The sequence below is a fragment of the Micropterus dolomieu genome, linkage group LG20, assembly GCF_021292245.1.
Source record: "Micropterus dolomieu isolate WLL.071019.BEF.003 ecotype Adirondacks linkage group LG20, ASM2129224v1, whole genome shotgun sequence".
Taxonomy (NCBI): Eukaryota; Metazoa; Chordata; class Actinopteri; order Centrarchiformes; family Centrarchidae; genus Micropterus; species Micropterus dolomieu.
Window position 1 is genome coordinate 35,857,840 of NC_060169.1, and position 26,326 is coordinate 35,884,165.

Genomic DNA, 26,326 nt, shown 5'->3' on the forward strand with positions numbered 1-26,326 from the left:
AGTTCAGCTAGCTGGCTATAGTCATTCATTTGCAACCAGGATTCAGTTAAAAACATAAAATCTAGATTTGCAGACAAGATAAAATCATTTAAGATAAAAGTCTTACTTGAGAGAGATCTCACATTGAAGAGAGCCATTTTAAATGAGTTTGTTCTGGGTGCTGGAGTTGGTGCAGTTGTCCTAATCCTTAAGAGATTACTAATATTTCTGTGTGGGATGTGCACATTTCGGTTTACTGGTCTATGCGTGATGATGACAGGAATAGAAGTCTTTGGAACAGCGCTGGGAGCAGACGGCTTTACATGCCAGCAGGTGGAGACAGTTGTTTGTGGCAGTGAGGCAGAGATCTGTTCAGTGAGCGGTGGTGTGTCCAGGTGTGCTGCATGAATGATTGGTCATTCACGTAAGTCATGTGTGGACTGCACCGCATGCTGTATGTGAGCAGCTAACATTTCTGAGCCCCGTTTGTTTGGGTGAAGTCCGTCTGTCTTAAAAAGAGACATTCTTTGCCAGAAAATATTAAAATATTAAAAAAGGTAACATTATTAATTATTTAGAAAGATATTAGAGCAAGTAAAGAAGTAAGCAAGCCATAGACATCAGAGACCACCACCCGCCTGGAGAGGAGACTAGAAGAAGACTCGAGGAGCAGATGTTGACCGGGCTGCCAATTGGACTTGAGGAGCAGGAGTCGACTAAAAATCAAATGGTGGTTTATTAATATAATGTTGGTGGTTTTTATGAGAGAACTGGCACTGCACTGCAATTGACTGAAGTATATGAAAAAGAAAAATACTAAATCAACTGAACATTATTGATGCCTTAATTGATTTCAAGAGATCCCAAAGCTATTTGTTTTCTGTGCTTTATTACTACTGATGATGTATGAATTGCTCAATACCCTATTGTTATGCAATTTGTACTTAAAAAAAGAAAAAGGGTTCACTGAAAATACCTACTTTCAAATATATCAGCATTAGTGTGGACTGGGTCTCAGCATTACAAAACTTCAGTATTGGGAAGCTGTTTGCTGTTTGGCAAGGACCCAGGTAGAAAAAAACTCACAAATGGAGCTCATTTCCTCCAGGCTAGAAAATGTTACTCCCCTCCACTTCGTTTCCTCACTCGGCCCTTCATGTTGAACTTAGCTTGAAATTTTGAATGATGAGCCAGAATCTGCCCGACTAAAAAGCACTTTAAGGAGATACTCAGTTTACTGAGGCTGCTTCTGGTAAATCATTAAACTGAAAAACACTTTCAACAATCAGGCCTGATACACACAGGTACTTCACTACAGTAATGGGAGATAGATGTGCACTCAAACAGCAGCTGTTGACAGCCCTGGCATGCAAGAGGGCATCTGCCATGGCAGGGAAGAAATGGCATCACATAGTGATGGAGGCAGCAGTACAGAAAGGGGTGCTGGGTCGCTGTGATACCATAGCAGGAAGTTTGTCAGTGATGGAATGAGGCCAGTCCTTCCTCTAGTGCATGTATATGGATTAATAATACACACACAGCAAGATGAAATCCAGCTGTATACAAGGAGAAGAGAAAATAAATACCATTCCTGGGAGTAAAGGGGAGGAGAGCAGTGCTGTGTAATGCTCTGTCCCATGTGTGTGTGTCACTTTGTTTTGTCAGCCTGTCACAGGAACTCAGCATGAGTCTCAGTATATCTACATGTCAGGATGTGTACATGTACACGAGAGCAGTGGTAAATTAAATCAAATTTAAAAAAAATAAGACATTACTTTTGGAATAGAAGGTACTGGTCAGTCACATATAAATATGCACAACAAATTCATAGCACGTACTGAGCAGCATTAAACTGGTGTAAAGTGTAACAATGTTTTGGGGTGGAAAAAGTCGAAATTAATATTTATTTTTATTTTAACAAACATCCATTCAATTTTCTTCTGCTTATCTGGGGCCAGGTCACGGTGGCAGCAGGCTAAGCAAGGTCATCCAGATGTCCTCTTCCCATCAAAGTTTCTAGCTCCTCCTGGAGGATCCTGAAGCGCTCCCAAGCCAGATGAGATATACAGTTCATCTGGAAAGTATTCACAGCGCTTCACTTTTTCCACATTTTGTTATGTTGCAGCCTTATTCCAAAATGGATGAAAATCAGCCTTTGCTCAATACTTTGTTGAGGCACCTTTGGCACTAAGTACAGCCTTTTTGAGTATGATGCTACAAGCTTGGCACACCTATTTTGGGCTTTTTTCACCCATTTTTCGAAGCAAGACCTCTCAAGCTCCATCAGGTTGGATGGGGAGCGTCGGTGAACAGCCATTTTCAGATCTGTTCAATCAGGTTCAAGTCTGGGTTCTGGCTGGGCCACTCAGCGACATTCACAGAGTTGTCCTGTAGCCACTCCTTTGTTATCTTGGCTGTGTGCTCAGGGTCATTGTTCTATTGGAAGATGAGCCTTCGCCCCAGTCTGAGGTCTAGAGTGCTCTGGAGCAGGTTTTCATCAAGGATGTCTCAGTACTTTGTTGCATTCATCTTTTCCTCAATCCTGGCGATGAGCGGTGCCTGGTTTCTTTCAGACATGATTCTTGCCTTTTAGGCCAGTTTCGTCAGACCAGAGAATTTTGTTTTTCATGGTCTGAAAATCCTTCAGGTGCCTTTTGGCAAACTCCAGGCGGACTATCATGTGCCTTTTACTGAGGAGTGACTTCCGTCTGGCCATGCTACTATACAGGCCTGATTGGTGGAGTGCTGCAGAGAAGGCTCTCCTCTCTCCACTGAGACACACTGGCGCTCGGTCAGAGTGACCATAATGTTCTTGGTCACCTCCCTGACTGAAACCCTTTTCCCCTGATCGCTTGTGGTGACTGACTACCCCGTGCTCATGAGCATAGGTGAGGGTTGGAACACAGATCACATGGTAAATCGCCTACAAACCGCTACAGTGCATGCTGAAGGTCCTGATGAAGCCAACAGAATCACATCATCTACAAATAGCACAGACCTGACATTCTCCTCCCCCCGATGCGCCTTGAGAAAGTTGCATGTCTGGACAATAAAATATAGTCTCAATCAGCAAACTATGGAAGTCATTATTATGGATTTAGAATATGTACACCATGGATATTTGGCCTCTAGGCTCTGACTTAGCCATTCCCCTCAGGGAACCACCAAGCTCAGTGGGGAGTGGGGATAATGATCTTGCAGTCAGAGGCCATGTGAGTGTAGTGGTGAACTTGAGTTAGCTGACTTAATTTAACTAGCTTGCAGGCTTCTCTGAAATAATTTCACCACATTACCCATACTGTTTTCTAGTGAGAAGAGTCTTACTGGAGGCCGTAGCTTTCTAAAACTATACTTCATCACTGCGAGGCTATAATAACTATGACCATTTAGGTCTGCCATATTATCTTTCATCTTAGTATCTTTTATGTTGGGATCAGCTCCAGGCCCCCTGTGACCATTCAAACGATAAGGGTGGATAGCTAATGTATGGATGACATTGTCACTGTTTTGTGCAGCCTGTAGTAAAAGAGAAACGTTTATTGCTCACCATGGATCAATTCAAAATCCTTTCTTCTGATTCTTAATTATACATTGTTTAAAACTGGTGTTTTCAGGTGTAACTTAGGATGTCTAATTTAAATGTAAATGTAATTAAATTTCTAATTTCACATTTGTGACTATTGCATCTCATGGGGTTTGTGAAAACAATGCCTACACAGTAATGCTAGGATCTTACTTAATTTGTCATGCATTTGTATTGCGTGAGACTGTGTATAAGCATCCTGTGACCTGAAATGAAACACTGTGATGAAACTGATTATACGTTTTTTATTCATGTTGTTCAAGTTGAATTTTAACATAGAGCTGTGGGAGGAAGATTACAGGGAGGAAAACAACTTGAATAGATCCTCCACAAAAAAACTCATGTTCATACAATTTTAAGGTTCCAAGACATGACTGTTTTGGCTACAACAACACTTGTTGATTAATGATGAATTAGGATTATTTCTTTCAATTAATTTGTTAGTCATTTAGTCTATAAAATATCAGAAAACAAGAGTCTACAGCCATGCTAGCGGCTTTGTCGGGCTGTAATGCTCATTGTGTAAAGAAAACAAAAAAATAGATGGATAAAAGTCCAGGCTTTGTTTTTTATCCATTTTTTAAGCAGCTGTGGTGAAGAAAGTGTAAAAGTGCTAGTGGCTGGTATAGTAGTGGTTATAATGCTAAAATCATCACAATGACAGTATCCACAAGCTGGTGTTTAGCAGGGATGTTTAAAGGCATCAAGTGGCAAATCTGGCTAAACTGTTGGCTTGTTTGTGTGATTGTCTGACCACTGATGCTTTTTTTTGCCCTGTTGGATTTGTTTTTTTGCAATATTTTAATAAATCAATAAAACTAAGTTTACTATCTTACTTTAGCATGTCATTATGCCAACATTAGATAATTGACTCTTCACTAAGCCACGCCCCGAATACACAGCTGGCCAATCACAGCACAGTATAGGACTCTCTCCAGCTGAACTCCGACAATTTCATAAATGTGCTCCATTGACTGTAATATAAAAAGAGTCATTTTCTAGCTTTTTTTTGGCTATATTTTTCTAAGATATGGTGAAACGCTGTTCCTGGAGCACTTGTAATAGTTACAGTCGCTACCCAGAGAGGTTGACAGGAGACGTACGATTTACTCTCTTTCCAAAACCTTAAATAAATCCAGAAAAATGTCGGCTGTGGGTTGTTCCTAATGTAATGTTAGTTAGCTAACACTAGCTAACTTCCTACTGAATGTAACGTTATAAAGTCCTACTGTTCTGCTTTTTAATACATGAACAGGGGCCTACCCAGCTGTACAGGAACAGTGTTGATCTTTAATATCGTTGTCTTTTGTCTCAATCGTCGGGGGATACAGTGGTTCACTTGTACTGTGTGATTGGTAGGCTTTAGCTTCTAGCTTTCATTATTTTCACGTCAGCTGGACAGCCTGAACACAACCTTCATATCTATAATGCAACTGCAAAACTGTCTGCTTCTTTCAGAGATCGCTATTTCCAACTAATTAGACAATATTTCTCCAGGGAGTGCTGTAATAGACAGTGGCAGCGCTGACAGTTTGTCATTCTTAGCAACAGTAACTAAGGGGAGCGGGGCTTAGCGAAGGGTCAGTTAGCACTAAACACAAAGTACAGATAAGGCTGATGGGAGCACCGGTAGTTTTGCATGTGTTTAGTCATAAAGTATTGGACAATTTTTGATTTTTATAGTGATGATGGCGAAAGGCATCCAAATTTGGTGATTGTGATTCTCCCTTTGTTTTTACCCGCCATGGCATTTGACAAGCTCCTGCTCCTTTTTATTCTCAGAAATGTACAACACAGTGCTGTTAAGCTTCCCTATTAAAATTCGATTGGTCTTATTTAAAAAGAATTCTGCTCCCCCTCATGTTCTGTGTGTTTATTTTGTGTCACTGACTTTGGGTCAGCCAGTCAAGATGGAGTGATTGAGTCAGTGGCACACTGATAAAAGAAAATTTATAAAATACGTTTTTTTACAGAATAAATTTTAACAGCAGTTTGTCTCATTTGCAGACAGAGAGTGGTGGTTTCGAATGAATTTATTATCTGTCATCATCACAAAACTAAACATTCCCTTGTTTTTTACATTGGCGAGGACCAAGGGAGTGACCTGGTAGCTAAACTTACTCTCAACATCAACAGTGTTGCAGCCGTCATCAGTGCAAGAGAGTGTAACCTGTAGAAGTTATCAGATATCTGCGCTGATTGCAAAGAATGGGCAAGTTTTTCATGTGGAGAGTTTAACAGTGTCTGACTGTGGCTGCTGAGAATGGGCTTTCTCCCAAATCACAGACTGAACAAACAATGACCATATGTCATTGTGAGGCTTGACTGTATCAGTGCAACAGATGAAACAGCCTTACTATGAGTGTACTGTATATCCAGCTCTCTTGTCTTTTGGTTGGTCATCCCCATATTTCTTTCTGAGTATGTATTTGTGATCTGTGTGCAGGAGGTGGGCTGTGATCGCCAGCTGGCCAGCGGTGCCAGGGAGGATAATTGCGGCGTGTGTGGTGGCGACGGCTCCACCTGCCGGCTGGTACGAGGACAAGCAATACCCCACCTAACACCAGAACAATGTAAGTATCTGACTGCTGGACTCACAATGATGTAATCCTCTTCTGTATCCCCAAGCATATCCGGTAGCACTTTATAGTACAGCTCGGTAATAACATGGTAATAGTGGGGTAATTGATAATAAAGAGGTAATAAGTAAGTAATACCATGTAATAACCAAAGTAACAACCAGGTAATACACCCTCAGCTCATGTCTAATAGCTCTCTGCTGGTTTCATAACTGTAAACAAAATATGTACTGTATCTCTGCCCAGCCTTCCTCCCAGCCAGGCTCTATGGGCAAAGCTGGATATCTGCCTGCTGGGACTAGGGAGTACTTGCTGAGTTTGTCACATGCCTTCAAGAGCCACAGCCAACAGCTTTGGCCTGCTCCTCGGTCATCCCCCTCTCTTTCTACTATTAAAATGCCATCTGCCTACAACGCACACACTAGCAGATGGAGATACACCATTCACACATCAATGACTTTTCTTCTAGCAGGTTTTCCTAAACCCAGAGATTCAGTCCAGTTCAGTTCAATTCATAACTGTGTTTTGGTCAATCCTGGTCTCGTCATGAGATTTGTCCATGTTTGCTTGGAGTCGGTTAAATCCAAAAACACTGCATAATAGAATGAGACAAGCAGAAAATGTGTGTTTGGAAAGGAGTTTTAATCAGCATCCATCTTAGATTTAGCACAACAAAACTGGCTCAGCATTGATCATTCCGTCTGTCAGAGTTATTGGCTTTCATGCTGGAGTTTTGTATAAAATGTTTCAAATTAAGTTGCTTTGGCATGCCTCGGGGAGTGGAAATGGAAATGACTGGATTCCCTGAAAAAGACTGGTATTATAAATCGCAGCCAGTGACCATTTAATATTTCTTTGGGTTTTAATATGTTGGGGAGAACATCAGGGGTGTGCCAGTACTGTTCTGTAGGACATGTAATATCAGTGAAATAAACTGAAAGAAATGTAAAACATGGAGACATGTCTTAACCTTCCATGATTAAGTCTGAACATTTAGGAAACACTGAAGTTGAAGATGCACGTTTGGCACAAAAAGTGTGGACATATAGCTCCAATATCTTGATCTTAAGGGGTCAAAACACTTCATGGGTTAATTTGCAACAGATATATATATCCTTTTTTATAGTAGTTGAACAGATATCTCCATATCTACCTACCTGTCTACCTGTGTGTACTCATTCAGCATGAATATATGTTTTGGGGGAGTGGCTTTGAAGGGAGGCCTGAAGGAATCTTTTCGATCAACTGACCAACATTGACAACCCTGGAGCCACGCTAGTGTCGATAAAAATAAAGGAAGCTTCACATGTTGTTTATAGAAACCGCTTCTTTACTTAAAAACTATGTGTCAGTATATTACTGTGTATTCTCTGAATACACACTGTGTGTTTCTGAGAATGGTTGGCACTGTTAAAGGAGACCTATTATGCTATTCCACATTTTATGACTTTTCTACAATGTTACAATGTTGGATGTTCATGTGTTTAAAAGAAATCCCGGTGAGCCAAAACCTCAGATTTCCTCATGTTCTGAACGCTCTGTTTTGAACTGCTAAAGAGACAGAAGCATCTACAGCTTGTTTCAGACAGAGGCTGAAATGAAGGCCTACATGACACAAGAGTCAGTATAAGACAGCAAATTTTTTTTTGAGCTTTGAATCATGCAGAGCTGCCATACAGGAGTCACAGAACTACAATATAGGACCGGAAAAGCAGAATTATAGGTCTCCTTTGAGTGCAACACTTCTTTTATCAAGAGGCCAGTGGGGAACCTGTAACACTGTGGTTGTCTTTAAATGAGTGTCAAAGTTTCCTCTGGCCAGAGAGGCTACCTGTCAGAACCATTTGTACGTTTTCCATTCAGTTTAAAAGTTTCAGTCTCTCATGTTCTCTCTTCCTTGCCCTTAGCGTTAATGTGCCAAAAGAGGCAAGCTGATTCAGTAAATCAATCACGACCATTTAGTCTTACCTTGGTTAGTGAGCTTATTTACCATTACAGACACACAGTATCACCTTTGTTCCTCCAAATCCATTATTCATAACTACTATTTATCAGTCATTGCTTTTGGAATATGAATTTGCTTCAGTATTGCCTAAAGCCTGCATTTATGGGTCCAACAAACTCATGTTAAATGAGTTAAGAGCTTGTTATATACGTTCCATTTCCATTATTTATTTTGAAGGTCTTTTTTAAAAATGACTGGGCTTTATGTTTAATCTAAGAAAAAAAAAAAAGCTAATTACTGCAGCTGAATTTATTTCATTGCTCCTGCAAATTTAGGACATTGCAGATACAGTTTCCAAGCATAATTATATTAGAGGGCAAAACCCCCTGGCTGGCAGCCAGAGCAGCTTAATTATTTGAGCTCAATGCTCAATTGTTGCCAGAAGTAAGTCTCATCAAATGTGGAAAATAGAATTTACACTTCATTTGTTTATTTCTTGCTTAACCATAGAGAGAGAGGTACACCACTAGTGTGAAAAGTCAGGAGGTATTCTTGCAGCCTGAAAAACAGAAAAACCTTTCAGAGCAGTAACTACTTTCAGGAGTTTGATTGACTTGTTAGCAAGGCTCACAGATGTTTGACTGGACACATGGATGTTATTTAGAGTTGATCAGTGCTCCTGTGAAGTTGAAAAGCAGGCAGATTTAGGGATGGTAGACTGTGTGCTGTGTGCTGGACTCTTTCAGTCAGTGCTCTTGAAAAAGTGAGAGGCCATTACCACAACCAGGCAATGAAGGAGATTTTTTTTATCTTAGGGATTTCAGTATGAGTCATACACAGGCTGTGCTCTCTCTATGCGGTGGAGGAAGAAGATTTGAGACAAAATGCTGTATATGTAAATATATGTAATGTAATTGCAGCTGAAAGGGATTTTTGACTTTTCTAGTCACATCTTCATGTTAGTGCCTATTTGCTTCCAACTTGACATTAAGCCTTAACTGAAAGCAGCATTTATGGTTGTGTGTCAAGGGGTTATAGTATGGCTATGAATAGCTATGGAGCCTAAGCACGTAGCTGCAAAACATACTCCTTAGACTATGCTATAGTTTACATACACTCCTCAAAAATGTAACAGTTTTGGGTCAAGAAATAAGGTGGATCTTCTTTTTATATCACAAAGTAAATTAAATAATCCAATCCAATATATTTCCACTTTAGTTCTTCCGTGGTACGGTGTCACGATTGCCCGTCTTCCATTCAGGCCGCAGCCCACTGAATCCAGTCAACACCAGCCAAGACCAGCAGCCGAGGCACTTGACAGAAGACAACAGCAATGAGTTTGTTTTAGTTTAGTAAGCAGTAAAATGTTATTCAGCTCAGTTTTCTGCTCTGGTCTCATCAGAAATTCTAATATGATAATTAACCAAAGTACTCTGTGATTTAAATGTAGCTGTATTTACGTTAGGCCACTGCAACCTGTGAACAGCGTACAGTAGGTGTTACAGCAGGGACTGGGTAGGAGTTTGTTGTATGTTTGAGGTGAGTCCTGTATCTCTCATGTCATGCGATCCATACAAATTACCTCTTAAATGAATACTGAGACCGCACAGACCAAAACTTACATCTACACATTTACAACTATGAACTGTGTCTTACCTTTGCAGTTTTTGTAGGTCTGATCGCATAAACTCGCTAGGAAATACTACTCCAAACCCTGGGCACCATCTTGGAATAACAGGGTTGCCTTATTTTCTCACCCACCATCTAATGGATAAAAAAAATGCTCCGATGCAAAACTTATTTGCCGACCCCTGCTGTATATTATTACTTCTTCTTTGTACGTACGTATTCAAAGTAGTGATGAGCGTTTACACTGCCAGAATTCTACAAGAAGAACAACAACGTAGTAACGAAACGTACTCTGTAGCGCAGTTTGTCTGTTTTGGGCTACTGTAGAAACATGGCGGCGCAACATGTCAATGTCCATGTAAGGGGGGACCCGCGATTATGTAGATAGAAATGTCTCATTCTAAGGTTAGAAAAACACAACGGTTCATCATGTAAGGTCTTTATACACCACTGAAAACATAGTTAATAGTAAAAACATAGTCAGTAGATCCTCAGAAATATTACACAGTGGACGTTTAAGGGGCACATTGGTGGATGTGTTGCAGTCGAACCCCGGTCTCCCACACCACAGACATGTGTCTTATACACTGTTGAACAATAACAATGTTTTGAATATGACAAATGTGAAAAGTCTTCCCCATTGTGATGATATGGTATGAAAGGGGGTGGTGAAGCTGTAGTTGTATAGATCCCCCAGGACCACAAAGGGGGCAAATAAAATCCGACAATAAAAAATGATACATATTAAAATGGAATAAAATATTCAATAATAATGTAAAAATGTGAAAACAATAAAAAACTATTCTAATCATAAAACAGAGAACACATGTTGGATGTGCTAGCGTATTTTATAGATTTTGTGACGTGATTTAAAAGGTGTCACTGATTCTGCCTCAGATTTCATGTATAATTCTACAAATTATCATAGTTCATTTAAAACAATCTAATCTCTGTTGACAACTGCCATAGGGGTGGTAGCGTGTCTAAAGGTGGGTTTTGTTAGGCCAGTCTGAGTCAAATGTTTTTCGCAGACTTTTATTCCCACTATGTCACTGATGGCCATTGGGTTTGCACTGTGCTGTTTGGAAGGATTTTGGCCCATCCAGGCCTCCCTTCTCTGTGCTATGGGTAAATCTAATTGCAAGAAGAGAGCGTCATTTCCGGTGTTCTTTTGGATCATGTGACATTAAACATAACAAGTCATAACGTAAATGAACAGATTCATTGGTTAAACAGAGTAATTTTAGCATCGTTGAGATGGCATTTATCGATCACCAGTCATAACAGATCATCTGTTATGTCAAGCCTACCAAACTGCCCTGTTAGTCTCCATCATAGTAACTGGAGCAGAGGAGTGGACGTGCATTGAAATGGAGTCTTATTTTCATTGTGGTGGAACTGCCCAAATGGTCACAAACCTCCTAGAATCAATGGGGGAAAAAAACAATCTGTCAACTGTGACACTGAAATGTTGTCACCCCAGTGATCAGTGATTTTGTTAATCAATTGGTCTTAAAGAATAGTACTTAATTAGTTTTAAAATGCCCAGATGTATCGAGTCACCTACGCATGCACACGCACACGGGTGTCTTGATAAACAGTCCTGCCAATAGTTTTAAACTATTCAGCTGAACAAAAGGTGGTACAGGGCAAGCAAGAAATGCTGCAATGTACCAGCAAAGAAGAAGAAGAAGACTGCTAGCAAGTAAAAAAGCTGGATTGAAAACATTTAGCAACTTACCAAAGGTTTTATGACGAAGGACACATTTTTTAGAGCTCAAGGATACACACAAAGCATTTCGGTGACAAGAAAACTCAACAGGACAACTTTAAGCTGCTAATGCCCCACTATGTTCACAGCTAAGTAAAGTTGCAGCCCCAACCCCAAAATGACAAATTAGCAATTTGACTCTCAGGGCTGCAAGTTTCTGCAACTCAGTAGGGGACTGTTAGAGAAAGATGGCACTGCCATATGTCGACACTGTGTGGCTCTGTCTCTGTGTCTGTTATTTATGATATTTTGTGTGTTTTGGTGATGTAGGTGAAGAATGCTGTCTAACATGTTGCTCCATACTGTAGGTGTTCACTCTGCCACCCCTCTGTTTATTGTACCGTACTGCATGTTGAAATTAACTTTTCCAACTTTGTGTCTACCTGCAGCTCTAAAGACGGTGCTTGAGGTGCCGTTGGGAAGCCGCTTTCTTAGACTCAATGCCAAAGGACCTGACATGATAGGTGAGCGACTACAGTTCAGTCAATATTCTGAGTACATATAATCTTATTTTGACTAAATGGCTTGGGTCTTGAGGAGCTGTAGCATTTATATAGTAATTGTAGTTCAATCTGTACATTTACTGCTATATTCACAGTTTTACTACTAACTTCACTATGCTCAGAATGCCAGCACCTGCCTTCTCTGAGCACAACTACACTGTCACCCTCTCGTTCTCTCTCTCGACCGCATATTTGCTACACTACACTATGCACACACTATAGACCAGAGATCTGTGGCAGTGAAAGAAGATCCTACCAGACCCAATTAGACAGAGCATTATTTGGACCATGTCCAACTCAGGTCCCAGGTTTGGTCTTCGTTCCTCAGTGCTAAAAAGACCTGTGAAGACCACTATTTGGTGCTTCAGTTCCTAGCTACTCTGTCAAAGTGTCAGAGTGTCCTTGAAAAAGACACTGAGCTCCCAAAAGCATGTGATGTATGAGAATGTGTACGGGAAAAAATATTTCCACAAGCCATATCCTGCTAGTATACTCAGTTCTGACAGTGTAATACCCCTAAGAGCTGCAAGTTTTACTGGATTTGTGCTTTGTCAGATGTTTTAGAATCGAGGACTGACCTAAGAAATACTGTAGCAGATCATTCATCAACTACCAGGAGATGAGTGTGGTGGATGGGAACCACTAGGGAGAGAAGCAGAAGGGAGAGAGGAAATCAAATTGGCTCTGAAACTCAAAAAAAAATGTTTTTCATGATATGGCAAGGCTAAATGATTGTTACTTGTTTCAAGTTGTGAAAGCTTTGGGGAAAAAGGTTATAATTAATGTCAAAAATAAGAGATTTGTCTTCCTTTTTTTCTTTTATATGGAAAATATTTATAATTCTTCAAGTGAAATGTCTAAATAGAGAAAAGTAGAAGAAGAAATGCAACATGAGCAATGGCTGATGCTTTGTCTTGCACCATCTGAAACGCATTAGCTCTAGCAGAAAGGACAACTACCTATCCAATATTTGTTTACCCACATGTCAGCTTAAAAAAGACATGATCTGGGGTTTCCCCACCATACTATAATTTCACCAGTCTCATTTTCATCATGGATTACAGTTTATAGTAACATTACAGTACCTCGCAGCATGGCCTTTTGGTTTGCTTTCAGATTTCTCATGACTAGAGGACACAGGATGGATGCATCATTTGCTGTTATCTTACTGTCCCCTGAATTCAGACTCATGCACCACATAGTGCAATCATTATCAGTCTGTTGGTACAGACTAGAATGATCTGTTGCCCAAAGCCAAACAACAAAACAAAAAGATAGGAAACTCATCCTGGGAGTGGATGAAGAAGTGCCTTCTAAAAGTTGTTGGGGCGCCAGACGTTATTTGGAGTAAATAAAAACTGTGACACTGGAAACTATTGTCGGTCCATCTCCCTGCCAGTAGTGTTAGAGTGTTTTTAGTGTTATAAGAAGAAGCTTCATGGCAGAGTATGCCAGCGTGCAAAGACAAGTAGCTTTTGCAATTTAGCTAAGCCTTAACAGCCTAAAGTTCTCATTTTGGAAAATGCCTTCCAACCACTCACTGTGCAACAGAAGGTGCAGCTAGGGAATTCCAGTAGTTCATACCTGCAGGGAGTAGGGGTTAGGGTACTGGAAGATGGACTGCTGTTCTGGATTCAGAAATGCTCCTGTCTAGTCTTTTCATCTGTACATCTTCACTGTATCTACTGAAACCTCCCCTATAAAATCCCAAAGAGCTAGCCAAAGATGTGACCTGTACCACTTTTTTCTCTATTGTATTACTTTTTCCATTCTACTCTTTGCTTTTTATCCTTGTCGTCCTTGTCTTGATTTATTGATTTTTGTTGAGTTGTGCACATATTATCTGGTTTGCCCTGCCTTGTCTGATGGTATCACTTCTCAAGGAACAGTGTTATCTGAATTTACTGTTGTGTAAATTGAAATCTCACCGCACAACAGATCTCAAGTTAGAAGCTTTAATTCTGTATTAGAACTTTTTTTTTGGAGCATACAACACGTTTCACACCCAGCCTCCTCTGGTTTGCTCGTCATGTTTTATGCAATTCCCTGTTGGTAATATGTTAAAATTAAAGCTGCAAGCAGCAATGAACAGCCACCCGCACTTCACGCACATAGGGTGGGCTCTGAATTTGCAAGCATTTTGGATGCCGTGTGAAAGAGTTAAACATCACTTCCTGTGTCCTCTAAGTAGCGCTATAGAACACCTGCTAATTACACAATTTTGTCCCAGTATACATAAGAAATGTGCATGACACACAGTGTGCACATAAATCATAAATCAAATGACTGTCACAAGAGGCTTCAATAAAAACTCAGCACAACATTTCATCGAGAAGGACTTTAAATTGTACTGTGAAAATTTTAAGTCGATTTGAGTGTGCTGTAGGAGGAATTTGTTAAAGTATGGAGCCTGTAAATAGCAAAAAAAGGCCCTAAATTTGTACTTTCATTTAAAAATGGCTGACTACCTGTTATGTTTAGAGTATGATTACAGTAGGCTTTTTTGTTTGTCTTGGGGTGATACTACATCTGCCGCAAACATTTCCTCCATGTAGGTGAAGCGTAGTCCTGGGGCTGTTGCCAGTAGGTGGCACTATGACAGCCAGTCAACGAGGCTCTGAATTATCATGCGTCTTGGATGGCATACGAAGGAGTTAAACGTCATTTTCTGTGTCCCCTTCATGTGGCGCTAGAGAACATTCAATTATTATGTTACATACCAGGATCTCAATTGTAGACCACACTGGAAAAACTTCATGTAAATTAAATGATGATCGTCACACTTTACTTCCTGTTGCCAGCAGGTGGTGCAAAGACCATGAGTCCTAATTATCATGTAGATGTCCTGAGGCCTGGAATCTTAACAAACATGTACAGTTTGGGGAAGATTTGACAATGTAAACTGAAGTTACAAAGATCCCACGCCTAAAGTTTTCAGTGTTAATTTTGTCAGACATTTTAAAATTTAGTCTTAGTCCTGTGACAAATGTCCTTGTTAGTTTTTGTCATGTTTAGTCCACTGTATACTATTTTTTTTACTCAAGTTTTAGTTTTAGTTTCTTTTTCTAGTTTTAGTCATTAACCATAATTTTAGTCTTTTCTAACTCATTAATATAATTTTGGTTAATCTGCTCGAACCAAAATAGAGATATTTATCATTTTAGTCTTTATTTCACATATAGATAAATTGTTTTCTAAAATTTGAATGTTAGCTTTGTTCTCATTTTTATAGCAAAGGAGACATTAACTTACCCCAGTTCCCGGGTGTTTAGCCTTAAGTTTGCAGTGTTTTTTCCAGAAATCAGACGGCAAGTCACATTGCTTGCCGTCCGCTATAATTGGGCACTGTTTTTTTGTCCGCCTCACTGTATTTACAGTAACGATTTCCTCGCGCACCAGGCGTCGCCCCGGTCGGCTAGCATGCAAAGCAAAGGAAGAAAAAAAAGTCTCCTTTGTCTCCTCATTATACTGACAAAAAGAAAGACAGATTTTATTTTATGAATTACATTTTAGTCTCGTCATTTTCGTCAACAACATTGCATGTTAATAAAGTCACAGTCAGTGTTTAAGGACGTTGTCGCTGTCTCGTCATCATCTCCTTTTAGTCAGGGAAAAAAAGGTCATTGACGAATATATTTGGTTTAATTTCGTCTGACGAAAGTAACGCTAGTACAGTGAGGTTACAACAACTTTCTGTTTCATGATTCTGTTTCCAGTTGCAGCTGTTCCATTTTTCTGGGTTGTTTTATTCATTAAATCCTTGTGCAAGAAGGACAGTCTTGGTATATAACTTGTCAATAATCATAACCATTCATGGGGAAAAATAACTAGTTTGTAGTCTTTTCTCGCACATTGTCAATCATTTTACCTATTTTTAGGCATATGCGAGTGAAATACACTATTATATACTGCTCTTCTTAGTCTTCTTCTTGTACTGACGGGAGCCACTGACTTCCTGTCACTGCTTCATAAAATAGCATTATCCAGGTATTAAGGATATCCTCAATGACAAAAAGGAATGTTTCGTGCTTGGGACCTAATAATAATAATAATTCCTTCCATTTCAGTAGGGTCCCCTCACATTTCGGCCCTTTATTAAGTTAAAATATGAAGTTATTTTTGAAAGATCATTAATGAACATTCCTCTTGCTCTGTCTCTCCCTCAGTTATCGAAGCTATCTCTCTTCAGGGGAGGAAGGAGGAGACCAGTCTGGCGTCTGTAGGCTCCTATGTGATAGGAAACACCTCCTTGGACTTCCACAGAGGGACGGACAGGCAGACTCTCAGGACACGTGGCCCACTCAGTGCTGATTACATTATCAAGGTGAAACAAAGGAAAGAGGCCTAGCGTAGGTTTATAGCAAGAGCCTTAAGACTTTTGGCTTCTAAAGCATAATATTTAACAATACAGGGATTGTTTAAATAAGATTGTGAGGTTGTTTCCAGCAGCACCACTAGTATTACTGTTGGGAAAGGCCTACTAACTTGAATAGAAATCCTTCTATTTGTAGTGGCTGTTTTGTTTCACAATCCCTTTTATGTTGCAGTAAGGACCACATTCTAACAACATTTTACATTTTTAAAGGATATTCAGTGAATTCAATTCTACTAAGTATAGAAATAATTATATAATAATAATTATTATTATTATAATAATTATAATAAATAACTTACATTTATATAGCGGCCTTCATGAAACCCAAGGACACTTTACAGAATTGTATATTGTATATATGTGACACAACAACATATATGGCGAGGTGTTCTTTACACCCCGCATGGCATGGTTTTGATGGCAACGCAACGACTTAGTTCTAAAGTTTGTTCTGGTCCTAACAGTGGTATCGTTAGGGCGCAGGTGTTACAGCAGAGTGGAGCAGTTTCTTTTTACGTTGGAAGTGGCAGCTTAGGAGCGTTAACAGGGTTTCTTCCTTTGAGGGTTCAGTGGAGATCGGGTCTTCGGTGTGGCTCGGGATTCCGTTGATCTGCAGGCGTTCCACTTTGCAATAAAGCCGAAGCACTAGACTGTTTTACTCCAGGTTTAAATGGCATGTTTTATCTGTTATTATTATTACACACACACATGTCCCTACATATATGCATACATATAGTATAATAGTATAGTGAGTCAAATACAATCCATACATGTCAGTATTAATACATTGTCCTTATTCTTGGGATCACAGGAATGTCTTCTCTCCTGAGAAGAAGGAAAAAGAAGAAGGTTGAAGACGCAGCCCAGACCAGGCACACACCACACCAATCTTCCTGTGTTAGTGGACATAATACCTAGTTCTGGTTAATTCAGTTTCTGCATCAAACTCAGCATGTTGGAATATAACTTCACATTATTCAGATTACATTAATTTAACATGGTATATCAATAAATGTACATTTGACTCTGCATTGCAAAGTTGGTATATTGTTCCTTGTTCCCCGTGTGGGTTATTGCTGAAGTCCAGATGACTTCCTGAGGATGGATTAGTGAGAGTCATAAATTGGCCATTTTCACTTAACTTTTATTGGTGTCTTCTCTGAGTCACAGGAGTCTGGAGTTCCTTTTGATGGAAACCAAAGCTCATGAGATGTCCTTTTAAGAGACGGAGGTATCTGATTGTCCGAGTAGGATCTCAGCCTTTGTTGTTCATGCTCTTGCAGGCTTGTCGTAAATTGAGAAATGGTCATTCACTTTCCATTAGTGCCTTGCTATGGTCATGGGACAGCCGAAGTTCCTGAGGAACAGTGTATCAGTTCTCTGGACAGATTTAAAAGTCTTCATAATCACATCATCACCATCTTGATCACTTTACATCAATAAGATCCAAAGCCCAACAGGACTGTTTCCTCAATAAATAACAACTGGTAGCCTACTGAGTGACAGCACAGATAATTTTAATCTGCGACATTCTACTTCCCCATCAGGCATATAAAACAAATAGCAACCAATGCAACCCTATTCTGTACTCTAATCTCCTCCACCCTACGGTACTTGTTACTACACAACTAATGCTGTTCTTCTCCACTATTCATTCACCCTACACGTTGTACAGATGAAGTATGGAGGCTCCAAGGACACAGTTGTCCAGTTTGTCTTCTACCAGCCAATCAGGTACCAGTGGAGAGAGACCGACTTCTTCCCCTGCTCGGTCACCTGTGGAGGAGGTGAGCTGACCGTCAGTATGTAGAATATCCAGCTTCATCTGTTGATATCTGCAACTTTCTCCACTAACATAAAGGTAAATAGTCTGGGTCTGCTTTCTTCCCCCAGGCTATCAGCTGAACTCTGCGGAGTGCACAGACATCCGGTCCAACCAGACCCTGCCTGAGCACCAGTGTAACAGCTATCCCGAAAATATCAAACCCACACCAAAACTGAAGGAGTGCAACATGGACCCATGCCCAGAGAGGTAGAGATCATGAAGTTCTATTTTATATCTTTATATATTATATAAAGCCAAAACTTAAGGAACATTTTGATACCATTACACCTCAACCCATCCATCTATTCTGTAAATCCATCAGATGCTCTCTTAAAAACTGACATTTGTATCCAGTTTTAAGACATTTTTTTACGCTACAACTGGTTGTTTTCACTATATGTTTTAACATTGTATAATATTTGAGTCATCGGACATTCAAATCTTAAGTTTTAAGTCTTCCAATAAGGATAGCCTGCTGTAAGTGGATTTGCTGCTAGCATAACCCAGCTTGTTTTTAACATGGGAGCTAGCTAGCCATTGGGGATAGCAGATAATATTACTGCTGTCATGTCCTATCACCGCCACCAACATCACCATCGGGGAGGAAACCACAGCTATCTAAACTGCTTTGGTTGATCCATAACAGCAGGCCCAGTCTTTGGGCCTGTGCCTGCAAGTCTTGTTCCCAGTAGACCCTCCTGTGTGCAACACGTTACAGATCTACTTTAGGTATCCCCCTGTGTCACTGCCTACTTACTTGTCACAGTGTTGCCATATCCTTCTATCGTCCCCGAAGTCTGATGGCCCCTTGTCATTGCCTCCACTCTCTACTGCTGTGTCCAAGCTGTCAGTCTCTCTTGCTGACCGTCGCCCTCAATGACTCACCCCATCTTCATGATCTGGCTGCGAGCAGTTACTTGCCTGTAAAATCCCCTCTCTGTTCCAGACTTTCAAGCCTTTATTTCCTCCTTCATTGATTATTGGTGATTCAACATTGTTACTTCTTGGAGCGTGCATAATTTTTTAATAGAGATGTCATTCACCACAGTCCACAGGGTCCTTGTGACCTAGCTGCAAACTTTGTTCACTCCCACTGGCGTTCTCCACCTGGCTTACTAGCTCCATCCACCTAGCACTTTTTCATATAACTAACACTTTATCATAAATTTGATAATCCTGTTATCATAATAAATAGGTCTGTCAACCCGAAACATGCACATCCCACACTGAAATATTTAGAATATATTAAAGATTCAGACTAATGCACCATCTTTAGTTCCCAGCACTAATACACTTGACACAACATGTGTGTGAAAAAGAAAGTTCTCTATACAGTAATACTTTCTTTTTAAATTATTTCATTTTGTCTGCAAACTTAAATTTTATTGTTTTCTATGAATCTTGGTTGCAAAATAATGACCACTTTTAAATTTGGTGATCTCCATCCTGTCTTAGTTGTTGTCATTTATCACCAGTTATTCATACTGTCTAACCCTCCTCCTTGTGCACACGCATCTTTGATGTGCGAAGCATCTCAAAGTTCTGCATATCGTTTCATAGTCAAAGCCTACACCTGTCTGATTGTTCACTAAATGTTATTGCACCTCTAAAGGTCCGCAGCAAGAAAGCAGCCTTGGATAAACAACAATATTTAGCTGTAAAATATAAATAGATATATAAGCTGTAAAAGGGAATGTACAACCAGTTGACAGTGGTTGTGTCCCTGATGATTTTAAAACCGCTTGTGTGAGCCCACTGCTAACAAGAAACCTGGTATGAAGTATGAAATAGCTGATTTTCTTCTTAGCACATCTCAGTGCTTCTTTTATGAAGGGCTGAATCAATGGAGGATTTGATCAATAGGTTAAAGGACATAAATGCTAAATCAGCAGTGCAAAGCAATTTTTACACTCATTAAAAAGACTTTATTATAACCTTGAAGGCCGAACTACTGTTAATAAGCACTCTTATCATATTCTGTAGGCTTTCATCAGATTCCTATGACCTCTATGGCTGCTATCTGGATATCATAAACTTACAGTGTTGTTATTTTGTCTTCTCCAGTGATGGATTCAAAGAGGTGATGCCATATGACCACTTCCAACCACTGCCTCGGTGAGTAACCCTTACTATCCTTCATTTTATAAGTGCTTTCTTCTGTCATTTGATATATTTCCAGTTTGGAAAGGTTGTTGGGTGAGATATAACACAGGAAGTAAGTGGGCAGAAAGTGTTCAGAAATCCATGATATGCATACCGGTTGGAATACATCCAGTGATGCACCCTGAAGTAACCAGAAGTAGAAGACGTAAAAATTATGTAAAGTCATCTGAAGTCATTAAACTTCCCTCTTGGTGAGAGATGCTGTAAATAGTGTTGTAGTCAAGACTGCCCAAACCGAGACCAAGTCCAGACCAAGACTAGAGTTTTTCCAGACTGAGACAAGACCAAGACTTTTAGGGACTGAGACCAAGTTGAGACCAAGACCGAGGGAGGGCGAGACCGAGCCAAGACCAAGACCAGTTCCCCACATTACCATCCATCCATCCATCCATCCATCGTCAACTGCTTATCCTGCATACAGGGTCGCGGGGAGCTGGAGCCAATCCCAGCTGCCATCGGGCTAAAGGCGGGGTACACCCTGGACCGTTCGCCAATCCATCGCAGGGCCCTCCCCACATTACATGACACAAAGTAAAATGTGGAACGAGATCATAGGTACTTCTCAGACTGATCTGAAAGATCCCTATTCCCATTAAAACACCCACATTCGAACACTGAGAGCTGAAATCAACATAAGTATCTTTATTCAACATTCCTTTTCTATGCTTATCATCCACTAAACACTAGGGCTGGGTAATATGGCCAAAACTGTTCTCATGATAAAAAATGTGATATCATTCAATATCGATAATTAACACGATAAATGTCAAATCGTTATTTCTTTCAAATTTAAAGGCAGATGGTCTTTATGGTCAGAACAAACACTTGATGCCAAACAGTGGATCACTTTACAAATCTGAGGTGGGACATTAAAAACTATTATGATAAAATGTGTTTTCAAAAAAATGTATAAGTTATATTAGCACCATTAAATGGATGTGTTGCTTAGATGTATTCTTATGGTGTGTATGACATGTTTAGCCTAATTCTTTCAGCTGCATCTGCTGTGCGTTTTAACATTAAAAGCAACTCACTTTCAAGAACTTCTCCTCACATCAAAAATCAGATTCATTTATTGAACACACTCAAAAATGTTCCAAACATTGTTCTTGTAACTTCATAAAGCAACAAAATGGAAAAGTCATTCAAGCTTTAAAAAGTGCTCATATAGTGATGGAAAACTCCACATTACCTGCGCCCAAATAGCAAAAGATGGGATGGGACATGACTCTATAATATGAGAAACATATGCTACTTAATGTTAAAATCAACCAATTCAAAACTTAATTTGAATACCAAAATATTTGCTCGTAATATTTAGCCTAACATAAAAAGAAAAATTAAACCATTTCTTTTAATGGCTGTCACAGGCTGTGTGAACCAGACTTGGAAGCAAATAAAAAATATATATAAAAACATGATTCCAAGCTTAATTTCCTAAAAGTAACCTACGACAAGTATCAGGGCTTTAGTGCTTCAGTCAGTATCTGTTGTATGATAATATCAGTAGAGCTGTCCCCGACTAACGATTTCTATGGTCGAATCAGAATTGTCAAGTCATAGTCGAACACATGTTTTTTGTTGGCGGGGGGGAAGTTACACATGGTAGCTACGCTTCAATCTTGAGAATCATCATTACTCACTGTAACTTACACTGTACATTTCCAGCTAAACTGAGGCTTTTTGTTGATTATTTTCTCAGAGCTCGCCTGCGGTTTACCGAGTTTTGCATGCGGGCCGTGTGGCCAACATCTGCATGCACATCGTGTTTCTGCCCCCTAGGGTTAGGTAAAATTTTTGTTCTTTTTTTGAATTGAATTGACAGTCGAATCAGGCTCCGCCCATCAAAGAATCGAATCTTCGACTATTCGGGGTCAGCCCTAAATATCAGTATTCAAAAGCATCTCCGCATCCTCCACAGCTACAGTTAGCCTTTGGACAACAGCATATGGATCATTTTGACACTCCAGTAAATCTAAAAACATGATGATTCTCAGGCAGGTTCTGGAGATACAAGAATAATATTTTTCTTCTATGATTTGTAGTTGAATTTATAAATGTTTAATTATGAGAATTATAACTTCCGTATGTGTAAGTCACACTGAATCTAAAAATGTGTGTATCGTGTCTGTGTCTTCAGATTTGAGTTGTGATTCAGAGCAGGAGTGTGATTTTGATGCAAATTGAGGCGATTAAGTGCTAAAGGTTTTAAAGTACCTAAATTGCCTCCATGAGCTGTGTGTCACAGTCACTGCTGCACCTCCCACTGCTGACCTTGTTAGTAAGTGGGCCAAATCAGCACCCAAACTAAATAAAAAAAATCTTCCAGTTGTTTTCAGAACACTGCGCACACCTTTCCCTTTCACATCATGCAGTATCTTTGCCTCACGTCTCTATCTTGGTGCCCCCCCCCCCCCAGTTTTGAAAAGATAACATGAACTCACCGACATATCATGACGATGCAATTTGTACAGTTATCACACAATGTTCATCATTTAATTACCTCAGAAAGTATTATGTGAGCTTGGTCCCTGTCCTGTGTGTGAGCAGCTGGGAGCAGGGCCCCTGGACCCAGTGCTCGGTGTCCTGTGGTGAAGGTGGCGGATGGCAGGATCGCAGCGTGCTGTGTGTGGAGGAGGACACCCAGGGACAGTTCTCCCAGGTGGAGGAGTGGAAGTGCACCCACTCCCCTCGACCTATCACCCGACAGATTTGTAACACCTTCATCTGCCCCCAGTGGGTGGCCATGGAGTGGTCTCAGGTCAGTAAGTATCTGTTCACACCAGCTATCTATAATAGTAAGGGGGAACTCATCTGAACTCAGGCTCCCAAGCATCAAAGGGCATTATTTGCTGGTGTAAAATTCACCAATTTTTTTCTTTTGGTCCATCAATTAGTCGATTGCCAGAAAATTAATCTGCAACAGTTTTGATAATTGGCTAATCATGTCTGGTTTGGGCTTTTTTGTTTAATGAACATTAATCTGCTTATTCTGAAATAATTGTTAGATTAATCCAATGCTTCCCAACCTGGTGGTCAGCACTAAATAAATCTGAGGAAGATGATTAACATGCAAGGAAAGCAGAAAAAATATTTGTGATACTCAAAGTTATGTATATTTTTTTATTTTTCTTCCTATTTTTTAAAATGAAAATGATGGTTGAACTGGTCACAACCGGTAGACTTGTCAAACTGGTGGGATAACGAAAATAACTGTTTGCAGCCCCCACACACTTGATTAGATTGATGTCAGTGTAATTTGCGTGGTAAGGTGTGTGTTGCCATCCCAATGCAGTGCACAGTGACCTGTGGCCGTGGCCTGCGTTACCGGGTGGTTCTGTGCATCGACCATCGTGGGCAGCACATTGGAGGCTGTGAAGCTTCCCTCAAACCTCACGTTAAAGAAGACTGTCTGGTCCCTATTGCCTGCCACAAACCCAGAGGTAGGATACTAATTGACAAAAGACTAAAATAGACAGGTGTATAAAGTTCACAAATCTCCAATGTATTTTTTTCTATATTTTAAGAAGGAGGTAGGAATCTACTAGTGCCAGAAGGCTAACACATGGCATAAATGCACAAGCTATTAATGAAAGTAATCTTACATTATTTCACCTCACTTTTTCACCATTATTGTATATGGTACTGTATATGGCTTTTGCAATTTCCAGTACATTACTTCCAGTGAAAAATATCTAGGCATCCCATTTGAAATCTAATATTATCTGCACTCTAAAAAGAAGTCCAATTCAGTTCAATGTCCAAGGTCAGTTTAAAATAAAAGCCTATTAACATATGTCTTATATACTGTACAGCACAAATATTATATAAAATGTGTTAGTATGTTTTATAATGGGTTCTATGTGCACATGTGTACTCTTCAAGTGCATCATTTGGTAGGCTGGTACTGCAGTAGTGACTGAGGGTTCTTTGCCAGTCACGCTGAGTGCATAACTAAAGGGTGTGTGTGTGTGTGTTCATGTGTTGTCCTTAATCCCCACAGTCAACCACCTTCACCATAAAAACAATAGGCTTAATTTGCATCAGCTTCCCATCCTGTGGAAATTATGATTGATTTCTAGTCCTGTCAACTATCAACTAACAGCCAATACACAGCCCGTCCTGACCAGAAAAGCGTCCGTATGAATCCATTGCAGCAGCTTATTTCGACCCATATTTACATTTTTTTTGATAGGCTGCGACCTCTAATGGCAGAGGAAGTCAGGTGATGTAGAATAACGAGCAACAAAGTCTGTGTAAGGAGGTGGTGGCGTGGATGTATGTGTTAAGTAAACTTTCACCCAGGAGACCGAGGTTCAAGTCCTGCGTGAAATGAAGTAAAAGATGATGTGTTTTTAGTTTTGTAGATGACTTATGTCACATGATGTACTTATTTTGACCCAAACCACAATCTTTTTCTAACTTAACCAAGGGGTTTTGTTGCGTAAACCTAACCAAAGTACCACCGTTTCATAACATATTAGGATCCGGTACGCCTGTCACTGGTACTTGCCAACATTTTATATGTTGTTTTGGGACAACTGACAACCGACCTTTTTTGTTTTTGCCTTTTTTGACATGTTGCAAATACAACCAATATGTCATATTTGAGAATATAAAATACTTATGAAACACATGTATAACACAACTATAATAATAACGCAAGTTCAGCAACACATGCTTCCGTCTTGTAAAGTGAAAGGTAACATGGCTATTTAGCCAAATGTTGTAACATTACTAAATGTAATGTTATGCTTTGCATTGATGGTTCCTACCCTCTGACCTAGTATGTTCCATGAGTGTAATGGTTAACATGGAGGCTATTATCCCACACCACAGCCACTTGCAAACACTTTTCTTAGTTAAGCGGAAGGTCCAACGAAAACATTAGGGGACAGAATGACACCCCCAGGTTAAGAATCTTGATGGTTTAATTTTTTTATGCCTAAAAGTAGGAACAGTTTGTTTTACTTCGGTCCAGTTGGGACCAATTTCCTATTCTGTGGTGCTTGATAAATTTGGGCCCTGATCACTGGTGTCAGACTGGAATGACTGGGATGTAAAGAATTCAGGGCTGATAACTTTTAGGTTATGTTTGGAGTGAGTAATTGCATTTTTTTTAGTTGGTGCATTTTATCAGAAGGCTATGTGACCTGACCCACTGCAAGGGTCGGGTCATCACTCTTCAATTATACCTTCTCACTGTAACTCAAAATACAAACCTTTTTTACTCCCTACTTTAAAGTATAAAAACATTGTATAGCCACCATCTCATTGTCTTAAATTTAATATCCAATATAGAAATATTATCCTTCATGTATCCATATCTAACTTTTACCTTTTGAGGTAGTAAAAGACATCCTTTAAACAATGACACATCAATTTATCAAACTTGCTCTCTGTCAGAATCCCTGCCAGTGGAGGCCAAGGTGCCCTGGTTAAAACAAGCCCACGAACTGGAGGAACACCAAACTGCTACAGAGGACCCCACGTGAGTACACACACATTAGACACAAACACACCTTGTAGTGCTCCTTTCACCATACCACATATATGTACAGAGGATAGAAAAAGTCTACACACCCCTGTTAAAATGCCAGGTTCTTATGATGTAAAATAATGAGACAAAGATATCATGTCAGAACTTTTTCCACCTTTAATATGAACAATTCAATTGAAAAACAAACTGAAATCTTTGAGGGGGAAAAATGACAAATAAAACCCCTCAAATAACCCGATTGCATAAGTGTGCACACCCTTAGACTAATACTTTGTTGAAGCGCCTTTTGATTTCATTACAGCAGTCAGTCTATTTGGATAGGAGTCTATTAGCATGGCACATATTGACGTGGCAATATTTGCCCACTCTTCTTTGCAAAAGCGCTCCAAATCTGTCAGATTGCGAGGACGTCGCCTGTGCACAGCCCTCTTCAGATCACCCCACAGATGTTCAGTTGGATTCAGGCTGGGCCAT

The 26,326-nt window shown here is 39.9% G+C and overlaps 1 protein-coding gene across 1 annotated transcript in view; it reads left to right on the plus strand.

Annotated features, from left to right (window-relative positions):
- The window catches only part of adamtsl3 (ADAMTS-like 3), a 170,772-nt gene extending 144,925 nt beyond the window's left edge, over window positions 1–25,847 (plus strand). Inside the window, exons 7-15 of the mRNA XM_046033243.1 lie at window positions 6,009–6,135; window positions 11,876–11,950; window positions 16,156–16,313; window positions 18,040–18,151; window positions 18,258–18,396; window positions 20,254–20,304; window positions 22,903–23,113; window positions 23,648–23,795; window positions 25,759–25,847. Of these exons, the coding sequence (XP_045889199.1) occupies window positions 6,009–6,135; window positions 11,876–11,950; window positions 16,156–16,313; window positions 18,040–18,151; window positions 18,258–18,396; window positions 20,254–20,304; window positions 22,903–23,113; window positions 23,648–23,795; window positions 25,759–25,847 (1,110 nt within the window). The remainder of the gene's footprint in view (window positions 1–6,008; window positions 6,136–11,875; window positions 11,951–16,155; window positions 16,314–18,039; window positions 18,152–18,257; window positions 18,397–20,253; window positions 20,305–22,902; window positions 23,114–23,647; window positions 23,796–25,758) is intronic.
- Window positions 25,848–26,326: the final 479 nt, after the last annotated feature.